Source organism: Salvia splendens, chromosome 18 (assembly GCF_004379255.2).
Source record: "Salvia splendens isolate huo1 chromosome 18, SspV2, whole genome shotgun sequence".
Lineage (NCBI taxonomy): Eukaryota > Viridiplantae > Streptophyta > Magnoliopsida > Lamiales > Lamiaceae > Salvia > Salvia splendens.
Window position 1 is genome coordinate 21589722 of NC_056049.1, and position 14479 is coordinate 21604200.

Below are 14479 nucleotides of genomic sequence, written 5' to 3' on the forward strand. Positions count from 1 at the left end.
TAACTATTCATTCAATTTTATTTTTTATTTTTATTTCCAACAAATTCAATTAATAAAAACACACTTCATTAAATAAAATAAAATTACAACTCGACTTCCTCCTCCTCCCTACGTCGATCTTCTTCTAGCGATTCTTCCATTATTCGACGCATTTGCTCAAACAGATCCATGAATGGATTGAATTTGGGAGAAGAATATTGTTTTGAGATGAAAATTAGAGAGAAAAGAGAGATGATTTGAGAAGAATAGATGTGTGTTTGTGTATATAAATGAGAATGAAAGAGGAGTATTTATAGAATAAAAAAAGAAAAAAATTAAAATTTCAATGGTAATAAAACAATAATATTACCGTTTTTTATTTTTTTTATTAAAATCGATTTTTTTTAAAAATGATATATTGCGTCAGTGTGACGACGCCCACTAGCCAGCCAGCGAGTGGGCGTCACGCCTAGCGCCAGCGCTCGCCACGTGGCGCTGGCGCATGGCGAGCTGTCGCGCGAGCCGTCCCTCCGGGACGAGACGCTGAGCGAGACGAGACCGGGACAGAAGGCTGCAACCAGTGGCGGAGCCACGTTGAAACAAACGGGTACAGTTGCACCCCAAAAAATTTCGCTATACTATATGTATATCTATATAGTGAAAATAGCATTGTTGGTACAGTGGTCTGTCTCAAAGTTTCATACAGAAGGCCTGAGTTCGTAGCCTATCAGTAGCTCCTTTTTATTTTGTTATGTTCTTTACTTTTATTTATGCATATATTTTTACATTTCTCATATCTATACTTTTCTCTCTTTTAAATATTAAAAAATGCATGCAAAAATGGAAACTTATTTAATGCATCTATCTTTATTTTTCTGTTTTTCGAACTTATGTAGTATTATATATATATATATAGGTGTGTTAAGGTCCTTCGCAACTTTTCAGTCCAAGCTTCTTTTTAATCACAACCATTGGATCCTTGAATTGGATGGTTGTGATGATCTGCATTATTACACTATAATGGTGCATTATTAGTCGGTGTGCATTATTCAACTGAAAATCTGCATTATTAGTCGGTGTGCATTATTCAACTAAAAATCTGCATTATTAAATGACACGTGGCATCAATCTAACCGTCGGATGACAAAATCGTGGGGCTAAGATTAAAAAGAACAATAGAACAAAAAATACAAAAAGGAAATGAATACGTACATTTTTTTTTATCTTTTTAGTTTTTTTTTAAAACCAACCCAAATGACAACATATTCATTTTTCCTATTTTCTTAAAAACATTGACCCATTTTCTTATATCTTTATCATTATATAAATTTTTAAAAATATTCAAATGGTTTTAATTCTCTTCGTTTTTATCTTTTCGATTTTCTTCTGATGCACATCTCTATGTTTTTAATAATAATAAAAATGTATAGATTTTGATGAGAAAAATTTTGAAACTTCAAGCCACTATAATTGTTCGTCGCACCCCCAAATGAAAAATTCTAGATCCGCCACTGGCTGCGAGACGGTTAAGAGATGCGTTGCGGATGCTCTAAAACCATCAATGAATAGCAAGAAGCTTCGGATTGGCTAAGGCATGGTTTGGTTTGGTTTGGTTTGGTTGAAGGCCAAACCATACTAAAAAAGAAGGAGCTAGAAACAAGTGATTGGGCATTGCTATTCTGCCGTTTCACTAAAATGGATATGTTGAGTAGTTAGTCTCAATTACTCAATCTCCCTATTCATTGGGCAGTTGGGACTAATAAATGCCCCATTTATAAGCCTTGTTGATTTAAAGGACAGCTAAGGGTGGCTGCATCTGCCTTGATTGGGATATTAGAGGCTCGATTTGACCATACAGCAACTCCGTTCCTCCTCACGACCGTTACGTGTATATTGATGATGTTCGTCGATTCTACCTTCGATGCACTAGGTGAAAAATATGAAATTGAATTTTACAAAGTACATTTGTGGGTCGAGTTCGATACACTAATATTGTACATGATCATAGTATCCATGCTACATCTTCCCTCAATGCAAACCCTAAAACTAAATAAATTAAGAAAAAGGGGGGAAAATAAGAGTGATACACGTGGAAGGTAGTTATTAGGCAGAATCAATCATTGAAATGCTATTATGGAAAAGTGGTGAGTCTATACACAGTCTTTTTTGTTATAAAGGCAATGGACGTGAAGACGTTGAAGCATTAGAAACCAAGGGAAAGAAGAAGAATTATGGCGTCAAAACCGGGAATTCTCACCGAGTGGCCCTGGACTTGGCTCGGAGACTTTAAGGTATGTATATAATTCTTAGTGTATTTCATAAAAAGTAGATGAATATATGTGTAACTTTTTGTGGTTTTGTTGTGTTGTTGAAGTATATGGTGATAGCGCCATGGGTAGTACACGCAACATACACATACGTGACGAAGGATCGAAGCGAGAGGGATATGGGGCATTTCATCATATTCCCTTTCTTGCTAACAAGAATTCTACACAACCAATTGTGGATTTCCTACTCTCGCTTTCGCACGGCCAAGGGGACTAACCGGATAGTCGATAAGAACATAGAGTTTGAGCAGGTTGACCGCGAGAGAAACTGGTACGAAAATCCACAAATAAAGATTTGAGGGGGCTCGAGCCCACCCGAACTGTAGAATGATTGTGATGGCGTGTTTGCAGGGATGATCAGATTATATTCAATGGGCTATTGTTCTACATTGGATATACATACATCAAGGAGGCTCATTATCTTCCATGGTGGCGAACAGACGGTGTGATTTGGACAATCCTTCTACATGCGGGTCCGGTGGAGTTTCTATACTACTGGCTGCACCGGGCGCTGCACCACCACTTCTTGTACTCGAGATATCATTCGCACCACCACTCCTCCATCGCCACCGAGCCCATCACATGTAACATATTTTTCAATACCCTACTTATAGAACATTCAAGAACCATGACTTTTAAATTTATTCTAGGTTTGCTAGCTGACTCTAGTTGTTACAAGACTAATTAGGTGAAGTTTTTTATAATTGCCTTTAATGAATCTTTAAATTTACCACTTAGCTAAAATTAAGTAACAATGTTCTATATATTTGTATATGTGGCAGCTGTGATACATCCATTTGGGGAGCACATAGCCTACTTCGCCCTCTTCGCGATACCACTGCTGACGACCGTGTTAACAAAGACGGCTTCCATGCTGTCGTTTGCCGGTTACATAACCTATATCGACTTCATGAACAACATGGGACACTGCAACTTCGAGCACATACCCAAACGCCTCTTCTCCGTCTTCCCTCCTCTCAAATACCTCGTCTACACGCCTTCGTGAGTATTGCTTACTTCTTGATTTTCAATGTGTGAGATTAAATGAGGATAATGGGGTCCCCAGCTGATCTTTTAGGATGATATTTCTTCATTTTTTCATGTGATTAATGCATGCTTGCCAAAATATATATATATATATATATATATATACCCCTTCAGATTTTAATAACTTGTTGGAAAACTGTGATGTGTTCCAAACCTGCTATTCCTAGATAGGGATTCACACAATTTTGATTATCATCTAATTTAGATTGATCTGTCACATTCCACAATCCCTACCTACATGACCTAGAAATTCATGCTGTTAAGACTAATAAATTCATGATTGATGTGTTGCATTGCAGATAATTAACAACCAACTAATTTTACTTTTTCCTATATGGAAATTAATATGATCTACTATATAGTAAAAAGAATAGTTGGTTCTCTAATTTTCTATTAATTATCTAATTGAGGATGGCATTGATGTATACAGGTACCACTCCTTGCATCACACACAATTCCGGACCAATTATTCGCTCTTCATGCCATTCTACGACTACGTCTATGGCACCATGGACAAGTCCTCTGATACATTGTATGAAAGGTCACTAGTTAGAAAGGAGGAGGTGCCTGATCTGGTGCATCTCACTCATCTAACGACGCCAGAATCCATATATCATCTGCGCGTTGGATTCGCAAGCCTGGCCTCCGCGCCTCACAAATCCAGGTGGTATCTGTGGCTAATGTGGCCAGTGACTGTATGGTCCATGATGATCACTTGGATATACGGCCGCGCATTTGTTGTCGAGAGGAACGTCTTCAAGAACCTCAAACTGCAAACATGGGCTGTGCCCAAGTATAGCATCCAAGTAAATACAGAACCACAATGATCAGTCCCATAATTAATAAGTGTAAATTAAACAAAACTAGCTAGTTCTAAACTCCTAATTACTTTGGTTTTACATATTATGCAGTATTACATGCATTGGCAGAGAGAGTGGATAAACAACCTGATTGAGGATGCAATCCTCGAAGCTGATGAGAAGGGCGTAAAGGTGCTGAGCCTCGGGCTATTGAATCAGGAAGAGGGGCTTAATAGAAATGGTGATATGTTCTTGAGAAAACACCCTCAGCTGAAAGTGAAATTGGTGGATGGGAGTAGCTTAGCAGTTGCCATAGTTCTGAACAGCATTCCGAAAGGAACGACTCAGGTGGTGTTCCGAGGCAATCCAACCAAGGTTGCATATTCCATCGCGCTCGCCTTATGCCAAGGGGGGATGCAGGTTAATGATCATAACAACAAACTGGATTCATTTACCATGTATATATAATACAGATGGATGATTAATGATGTAATCTCCCTTGTGAATAGGTCTTCACATTGAACGAGGACGACTACAAGAAGATCAAAGCTAAGCTCAACAGTGAGGCCGCGAGTAATCTGATTCTCTCCAAAAACAGCCCTTCCAAGGTTGGCATCTCAAACACAAATGACCATTGCATCAAAACTACTCCACATTTTTTATTGACTAATTGTTTCCACAATTATGTCTGCAGATATGGTTGGTCGGAGACGGGCTAAGTGAAACAGATCAACAAAAGGCGTCGAAAGGAACCATGTTCATTCCCTTCTCTCAGTTCCCCCCAAAGAAAACGCGCAAAGATTGCTTGTACAACACCACACCAGCAGTGTTGGCTCCAAAGCATATTGAGAATCTTGACTCTTGTGAAGTAATTACACGTCATCTCATCTAATCTCAATCAAATTACTTTTTGAAATGCACTATGAATTAACATAGAGTTTCTTTTAATTGATCAATGACAGAACTGGCTGCCGAGGAGAGTGATGAGCGCGTGGCGCGTGGCAGGAATCGTGCATGCTGCAGAGGAATGGAATGTGCATGAGTGTGGCAATGTGATGTTCAATATTGAGAAGATTTGGAAGGCCAGTCTTGAACATGGATTCCGTCCCCTCACGCCGCCTGCTGAATCAAACCTCAACAACTAGGCTGCATTCTTCGATGTCGAAAGAAGTAAAATGTGGTATATATGTTGCAGCCTGAATTTTACAGTTACAAAAATGTTCAAATGTCTAATCTTGCACATTTATCCATTCTATATCAAAGAAGAGTGTTTGCCTCTGCTTCAGTAATATATTGTTGAGAATAGTATAACTAATGCACTTCAACTATTGGCATTATTAATCAAACTTTATGCTTGCAAATTTCTGCTAGTAATTAGGTGAAACTAATAACCACAACACTTACTCAGAAAAACGTAAATATTCAATGTAAATGAATTAATTAAGTAAATACTATTAGTGTCAGGGAATACACAGTATATTCAGTTTTCAGAACAGTATGATTCTTTCAAAAGGGCTTCATTAACATCCAGTCTGAACTTTAATTTTTAATTCTAGTCAACCACTAGCATTTTGTTAAGGGTGTTTCCCTTAACAAGCACCGGCGGCGAGTTTCGCTCGGCGGTGGAGACAATTTCCGGCGACCAATAGGCTCGGCGGACGGTGGCAGAGTTTCTGTGCGCGGGAGTCGCTCCCGTCGGGCAGATAACTCGGCGGTTGATAGAATACTCCGGCGTCCAATTAGGATAGGCGGAGGGAATCCAAAGTTAGGATTGAAAAACACACGTTATCCTTGGTGGAGAAAATATTTCATTAATTGATTGAATGAATAAAAAATATAACAGTCTATCCTATTTATAATGCTACTGACTTAATGAACAAGAAAACAAAGATATAGAAAAAGATATGCTAAATCCCTATAATATCTAAACTAAATAATAATAATAGAGGTTCGTATCAACTCCCCCACGGTTAAAATCCACCTTGTCCTCAAGGTGGGAACCACGAAGCAAAAAGGAGAGTTGAAAGCAGAAGCTTCGGCGAGGCAACTCATCCTGGATCAAACACACACCGAACAGATGAACGTCTCCCTTCTTCACTTCCATAAAAAATCAACAAAGGAGACCCAACTTTGTCGGAAAAATTCCTTGCCAAATCGAAAAGCTTGTCCATGCCTCCCAGAATGCCCAAGCATGGCATGCCATTACTCGGAGGGATCAACCTTGCATCTTTTTCGAGCGATGTTGATCGATGATTCATACTTGGAACATAACCGACATTCAAATCCACATAGACACAAGCAATTACGGGCAAATCGGTGTAAGCACCATCTCCTTTCTTGCCCCAACAATTTCCAACAACATTTTTGGATGACACTTGAACAATATTGAGTGAGGCGATTATCTTCTCCACTTCACCAATAGAACCATCCTCCTCTTTATCTTCTAGCAATGTCTCCTCCTTTTCACCAATCTTCTCATCATATACCCCAACGAGCTCTTGCGGTGGCTCACTGTCGTTCTTGACAATCCCTTTGTTCTAGAGGAACTCTCCAGGGGACTCGTTGTTTTGAACATCAAGAGGAGCGCCATCATTGTGAACATCGGTAATGTCATGGGGAACATCATCACCGAATACTATCGTGGGAGTATTATCAGTTTTCTCTTCGGCTAAATTCTCATCTTGAATGTTCTCCTCAAACTCCTCCTCTAATATGGAGTCCTTTGAATCACAAAGCTCTGCATCTAATATGGAGTCCTCTGAATCACAAAGCTCCTCGTCGCCGTCTCGTGTTGGCGAATGCATGTGAGTAACGACCTCTCCATAACAACTGCCCTCATCTACCTCACTCCGAAAGTGATGCGGCAGTGGAGGCTGCGGCAAAGGTCGAAATTTTACAAAGCCACGAACAATGGGATCCACATGTGTTGGTGGTTCATGTGACGAGTAGTCCGATGTGGGGACAGATCCCGATGGAAGCTGAGAAGGGGGCTGCGAAGAGGAGACCCCTAGCTGCCCTCGAGGCCCCCGATTCTGCCAAGGCCGACGCGAACTCGTAGGCGTTGTCGATGGCTGGCCACGATCTACCTGAATGTCTGCTAACTCCAACGTTAAGGCCATCGCGGCTGCAAGCGACGAGGGGCGATGTAAATGCAGATGCTCCTGCATGTCTGGTTTAAGGCCTGCGACAAAGAGTGTGAATAACTCCGATTCCGGGACCCCTTGCACCCTGTTGAGGTACCTGTCGAAAGTATCATGATATTCCCGCACTGTTCCTGTCTGAGTAAGCTTGGCGAGAAGGCCATAATAATTCTTAAAAAACTCTGCCCGTCAAAACGATGTCGTACATCATCCAAGAAATCCTGCCACGCGACGAAATAGTTGTTTGCGCAATAATTGAAAACCCACTCCGCCGCCGGCGGATCAAACAACATTACGGCGTAGTGCAGGCGCTCAGCGTCGGGCATCATAACGTGGTCGAAGTAGTACTGAACCCTCGACACCCAATTAGTAGCGTCCGATCCATTGAATCGAGGTGGGTGCATCTTAACCCTCTGAGGTTTCTCATAGCCCGCAACGTGGGACTTGTAACGATGCGGTGGGTCCCAACACGTAGTGGGGCGGACGAAATTGTGATGTCTTTCCCCTTGAAATTCCCAGCCATGGCTTATACGACTCTTCTCCTCGCGACGCGGCCCTTCTAGGAAACCAAGATTAGGGTTTCTCAGCTGAAACCCTTTCTCCCAATTACGTCTCCGTCGTGCCCCGTCACCATCAGAATCGTCGTCGTCATACCATGTTCGCTGATCATACCTGCGACAGGGGTTTGGTTCAAGATTATCGAACCGGTGATCCATTTCATCCCTCCAAGAATCCCATCTGTCGAGTCTATCTATCAAGCGATCCAATTTATAACCCACGGAATCATCGTGGTCCGCATCCTCCGTTGGGTGACCCTCACGGTCCCCCTCGTCGGTCTGCTGTCGGTTGAAACCGACGTTGTCTCGGTGGCCAAACGCGTTATCACGGCGTGACGAGCCATTCGGAAAGTAGTCGGGTCGGTTTGCGCCCCAACCTTGCCTACCGTTGTTGTTGAATCGTCTCATGAGTACTGGATGAAAGCACCAGTTGTTAAGGGTGTTTCCCTTAACAAGCACCGGCGGCGAGTTTCGCTCGGCGATGGAGATCAATTTTCGGCGACCAATAGGCTCGGCGGACGGTGGCAGAGTTTCTGTGCGCGGGAGTCGCTCCCGTCGGGCAGATTACTCGGCGGTTGATAGAATACTCCGTTGTCCAATTAGGATCGGCGGAGGGAATCCAAAGTTAGGATTGAAAAACACACGTTATCCTTGGTGGAGAAAATATTTCATTAATTGATTGAATGAATAAAATAGATAACAGTCTATCCTATTTATAATGCTACTGACTTAATGAACAAGAAAACAAAGATATAGAAAAAGATATGCTAAATCCCTATAATATCTAAACTAAATAATAATAATAGAGGTTCGTATCACATTTCTTGCAGAAACTTTGAAGATATAAAAGCTCTATATCAATTCAGACAAGACAGACTTATACAAACGATAATTTTTTACTTTTCGTATGTTTGATAGAGAATTTTCAACATTACATGGTGTGCATAAATATAATTATTTAAGCTGCCATATTCATATACAGTGGCGGATCCAGAATTTTTGGTTTGAGGTAGGGTAAATAATTATATCAACTTGGAGCTTTAAAATCGGTTAATTATCTTCTCATTAACATGTCTTTATTTTTTTCGAAAAAGCTTCATTATCTTCTATTTGGATGAGATGACTTTAACTGTCTAAAATGAAAATTCTTAAATTTATATATTGGAGATAATTTATTTAAGTTTTTGCAAAGTGTGTTATTTTTAATGACAAAACATCTTTTGGTTTATTTAAGAAAAAGTTCAATAAATTTTAAAAATTAAATAAATATATGCATTAGAAATACTAAAGATAAATATGAAATGTATTAGAAGGGAATTAAAATTTTTACAAAATAATCGAAAAATGATTTAAAAAAAACCTAAATGTATTTAAAAAGTGCTAAAAATACTTTCATAAAAATTAAATGCATTACAAATAGAAAATTTTAAAAGTACAAAAAATTAAATGGAATTAAGCTTGAGAATAGTGAAAAGATAATAAAATCAAATATATTAGTGGAAAATTAAAGTAAGAGAGAGAATAATGTAGAGAATAGTCTTTTCTACATTATTCTATCTCTTATTTTACTATTTCTCTACTTTAACTATTTATTATCATTTTCCTAAAATGAGTGCAGAAAAATAAATGACTCAACTACCGCGGAACGGAGTGAGTATGTAAGAAAAATTAAAGGTATTAAATAATATGCATCAGCAATGATAAAAGGTTAAAAAGAGAACAATCAAAAGAGAACTAAAAAATATCTGAAATGTGATACATGAGAATTGAACCTGTGTCACCTTCGTTCCCATGTAGATCCGCTAATATTCCTGTATCTAAGAAAATAACCTGCAATAACAGGCGAATAATGTTAAAAAATGATTTGGATATTGGTTATTGAAGATCAATAAATAAAAAAGAAAGTAGAATGAGGAGAAAATGATTGATTATGTTAGACTAGGGGTGAGCAAAAAAACCGGAAACCGAATATCCGAACCGAACCAAACCGAAATTTTGAAATTCGGTTCGGTTTTTTCGGTTTTTAGGTTCGGTTCGGGCGAAGAAAAAAACCGAAAAACCGAAAAATCGAATTATATATATATATTCTATTAATTTAATATATTATATATTATATATAATATATATATTCTTTTAATATATTCTACTATATAATATATATTATATATATTATTAATTTTATATTATATATAAATATTCTATTAGTATATATAAAATAAAATAAAATACACATATATAAATATATTTATATTATATTTATTTTTTTCAGGTTTTTTGATTTTTTTTCGGGTTTTTTCGGTTTTGTTCGGGTTTTTCGGTTTTTTAAGTTCGGTTTTCGGTTTTTCGGTTTCGATTTTTCGGTTTTTCGGGTTCGGTTCGGTTTGGATTTTGAACTAAATTTAGTTTTTCGGTTTTGGTTCGGTTTTGGCAAAAAAAACCGAACCAAAACCTGAATGCACACCCCTATGTTAGACTGTTAGTAAAAGTGAATAATGGCTAGTATTTTTAAAATGAACCAATCAAACTAACGAAAAAGAATATTAATGAAATTAGATATTTGTGCGGAGACACATATAGCTGAAAAAGTAAATGCATAATCTTCTTCATCCGTTCCCACCAAATATAAACCATTATTCTATTTAAATTGTCTCAATTAACATAACTCATTATTAAAAATAAAAATATTTTTATTTTTATTTTATTCTCTCCATTTAACAAACAAAATTAATATCTGCTAAATAAATGAGTCATTTTTCATAAAACGGATGGAGTATTCTCTAGTAAAATATGAATCTGAACCACTAAACCCAATCAAAATGAGATATCTAAAATTCTAAATTATAAATCCAATTTTCGTACTTCTTTTGAGCACGAGTTTTAAGGAATTGATATTTAAAGAGTTAAAGTGATAAGAGTAAAGTATGATAGAGGGAAAAGTAGAGAAATAAAGAGAGAATAAAATAGCTGAAGAATAAAGTAAGAGGGAAGACTATTTACTAAAAAAGAAATGACATACTTATGTTGGGACATCCCAATAAAGGAATATGGACGGAGGGATAATAAAATTTATCCAAACCAAAAGAATTCGAGATATAGAAAAGATAGAAAAACGTAAAAATATAATTTGAAGAATAACTCGAATCAATATGAAACTATGAAATATGAAAAGATCAATTCGATGATCAGAAAATTTCGGAAGAACCCAAAATTGAATTTGAAAATTTGGTTTGAATCGAGGACTGAATTTTGAAAGATAAGGAAGATAGTAATAGAAGTGCAGTAGTACTTAATAGGAGTAATTAAATTTTGGTAAAACTGTTGATACAGGATAAAGAGGGGTTAACTGTATATCATTAATAAGCAGCACTGCAGTATCGACACGTTGATCTTCAACAACTCAGGATTTGTCGTGCTTTTAACAAAATCCAATTACTTACTAATCCCGGAATTATACATAAACACCTAAGGAGATGTTCGGTATTCAAACTTGTATTTCAGGATTAAATATGTAGTGTGTAGGGCTGATAAAATATATCGAAATATCGAAATACCACACTTACCATACCGAAAAATAGTGAATTTTTGGTATGCCGCACTTTTCGGTACGGTACGATACCTTATCGACAGATTTAGGTATGACAAATGTATGAATTTTGTATATACCGCATCATACCTCATTATACCGCAATTACGGTATATACCGCAAAATTAACGGTATGTACCGCAAAGTTACGGTATATACCGTAATTTTGAGGGATATACCATTAATAATTATATATATTTAACATATTTATTATTTATAATATTATATTTAAGATAAAATGTTATTTTCAATATTTTATATTTTTATATATCAAATAGGTATGATTTGCGGTATACCGCGGTATACCACAACACGGTACGGTATACCGAAATGTCGGTATGGTAACGGTTTTCATATTTTCATATACCGAATTTTTGGTATACCGAAATGCGGTATACCGAAAAATCGACATGGTACAGTATCGTGTTTTCTCATACCGTACTTTTCGGTACGGTATGCGGCATGCCCATTTCGGTACGGTATACCGTACCGATCCAACCCTAGTAGTGTGTTTATTTTATGAGATTCAATCTCATAATTCAATCCTAGATGGATATTTATGGGATAATTAATTATAACTAACCATGAAAGGAAACACAAGATTCATGTAGAAGAAAGTGTATAGCTGGATTACTCAGAATAGAAAGGGATAGAGCAATGTATTCATTACTTGATTCTATCCAAACAACATTCCATATTTATACACTGCATTCGAATAATTGATGTCACGTTAACTTTCACTTGATCGGTTGATTGCTTCTTCAACTGATCTCTAACACCCTCCCTCAATTCGAGGGAAGATAGGGACACAACTCCGAGTTTGTCCCTTAGCTTCACGAAGGATTGTCGGCTCAATGGCTTAGTAAAGATATCTGCTACTTGGTCTGTTGTTGGGACATGCCGAAGGTCAACTTCCTTTGCTAAAACCTTATCTCTAACAAAATGTACATCCAATTCAATATGTTTTGTTCTCGCATGAAGAACTGGATTGGAGGCTAATGCAATAGCACTCATGTTATCCACCCAAATGACATGGACTTGCTTCCTTTGAATATTCCGTTCACCAAGTAGAGAAGTCAACCAACTAACCTCTAAGGCAGCATGTGCTAAGCTTCTGTACTCAGCCTCCATGCTTGATCTAGCTACAATTGTTTGCTTCTTAACACACCAAGAAATCAAGTTCCTGCCAAAATATGTGCAATACCCACTCGTTGATCTTCTGTCATCAATATCCGAAGCCCAATACGAATTAGAAAAGGCAGAAACAACACCATTCGATTTGCAGATTTGTATGCCAAAACTCAAAGTACTAGATAGATATCTCAGAATCCTCTTAACAGCTTTCCAATGGGTGTCAAGTGGTGCTGACATATATTGAATCACTTTATTCACAGCATAGTTTATGTCTGGTCTGGTGATAGCTGCGTATTGAAGAGTGCCAACCATGCTCCTATATAGCTTTTGATTAACTAGAGGTTCACCAACACTCTTACTGAGTTCACAACCAGAAACCATGGGTGTCGGACATCCTTTAGCATCTGTCATGTTGGCCTTCTTCAACAAATCTCTGATGTAGGCAGATTGGCAGAGATGCAAGCCATTATCAGTTTTAACAACTTCAACTCCTAAGGAACAAACTTACTTCTCCAAGATCTCTTTCAAGGAAAAATGAGAATTCAATTGATGTATCACCTTCTGTATTGATGTAGATGAATTTCCAGTTATAAGCATGTCATCCACGTAAATTAATAGATAAAGAACTTCATCCCCCTTTTGCCTAAAAAACATAGAAGCATCGGCCATTGACTGAGAGAACCCAAGAGACAGCAAAATTGAATATATAGTGATGAACCAAGCTCTTGAAACTTGTTTAAGACCATAGATTGCTTTCTTGAGTTTACAAACCTAGTGAGGGCCTCCTTGCTCAAAATCCAAAAGGTTGTTTTATATAGATATCCTCTTCTAACTCACCATTTAAGAAAGCATTATTGACATCCAAATGAGTTATAGTCCAATCGAGGGAGATAGCCAAACTGAGGATTAATCTGATTGTAGTAGGTTTAACAACTGGGCTAAAAGTCTCATTGAAATCAATGGTATACAGTGAAAAATAATAAATATTATGAATGGTATATAAGAAATAAATGGACGACCATTATCGCTAGCTATATGTCTATACGTTGCTTTTTAAATTTCGATTTTGTAAAATAAATTTTAAAATTTTATGTATGTTTATTAATTAAAAAAAACCTCGCGTGAAATGCATACCTTAACTGACTATTGTAATCGGAAAATGGAAACGAATTGATATTAGCAGATGTTCATATGGCTTAATTAAGTGGACTGACTACTTGTTGAATATGGATTATAGGCCATTGAATGTGCTGTAACTAATCATTAATTATGATGAAAAAATATCATTGACAAATTGAGCAATACATGATCTTACAATAGGATACTGATAAAAATAACTAAGTTTTAATGTATAGCCAAATAATTAAATACGCAAGTTATTTGTAGATAACAATTAAAAAGAGTTACTATCATGTTTTTAATAACACGATGGGGTATAAATTAAAACAACCTAAAAATGACCTCCATGTTTTTAATACTATCATTCTTCTATTTAAATCTAAGTAAAATTTACGGAGTTATTTATTGATCACTATTATATACAGACATAACAGTTCACTTTATTAAAATACTATATATACTACCATCGGTTTCCATCAATAGGTCATATTTTCTTATTGGAACATCTAATTTTAATAAGTATCAATCTAAAGTAAAATTTCTATATATTATGTCATTAGGCCCATAAATAATTATTCACTACACTCACAAAAATGTGTATTCTTTGCCAAATAGAAGAGATTATTGACTTAGAAATTAATCCAACTTTCATATAAATATATAGTTGCAATACAATAAGTGTAACACGAAACCATAATATATGCACCTCAAATTCAAAAAAAAGTTACTACAATTTTTGTACAACCAAATAATAACGAAACAATAAAATAAGCTCAACATCTACTGTTTTTTA

At 36.8% G+C, this 14479-nt stretch overlaps 1 protein-coding gene across 1 annotated transcript; it reads left to right on the top strand.

Annotated features, from left to right (window-relative positions):
• Window positions 1-2111: 2111 nt before the first annotated feature.
• On the top strand, window positions 2112-5442 carry LOC121775769 (very-long-chain aldehyde decarbonylase CER1-like). Its single transcript, XM_042172811.1, has 9 exons — window positions 2112-2270; window positions 2354-2577; window positions 2658-2890; window positions 3089-3308; window positions 3784-4159; window positions 4265-4573; window positions 4663-4761; window positions 4848-5021; window positions 5116-5442. The coding sequence occupies exons 1-9, from the start codon at window positions 2211-2213 to the stop codon at window positions 5296-5298; spliced, it is 1878 nt and encodes a 625-aa protein (XP_042028745.1). The 5' UTR covers window positions 2112-2210; the 3' UTR covers window positions 5299-5442.
• The last annotated feature ends 9037 nt before the right edge of the window (window positions 5443-14479 follow it).

What these genes read in the sequence shown, in the direction of transcription:
- LOC121775769 (XM_042172811.1), top strand. Translation starts at nt 2,211, where the DNA reads ATGGCGTCAAAACCGGGAATTCTCACCGAGTGGCCCTGGACTTGGCTC. An exon ending in TGCCCAAGTATAGCATCCAA is followed by an intron (nt 4,160 to 4,264) that starts GTAAATACAGAA and finishes CATATTATGCAG; the next exon opens with TATTACATGCATTGGCAGAG. An exon ending in CCAAAAACAGCCCTTCCAAG is followed by an intron (nt 4,762 to 4,847) that starts GTTGGCATCTCA and finishes TTATGTCTGCAG; the next exon opens with ATATGGTTGGTCGGAGACGG.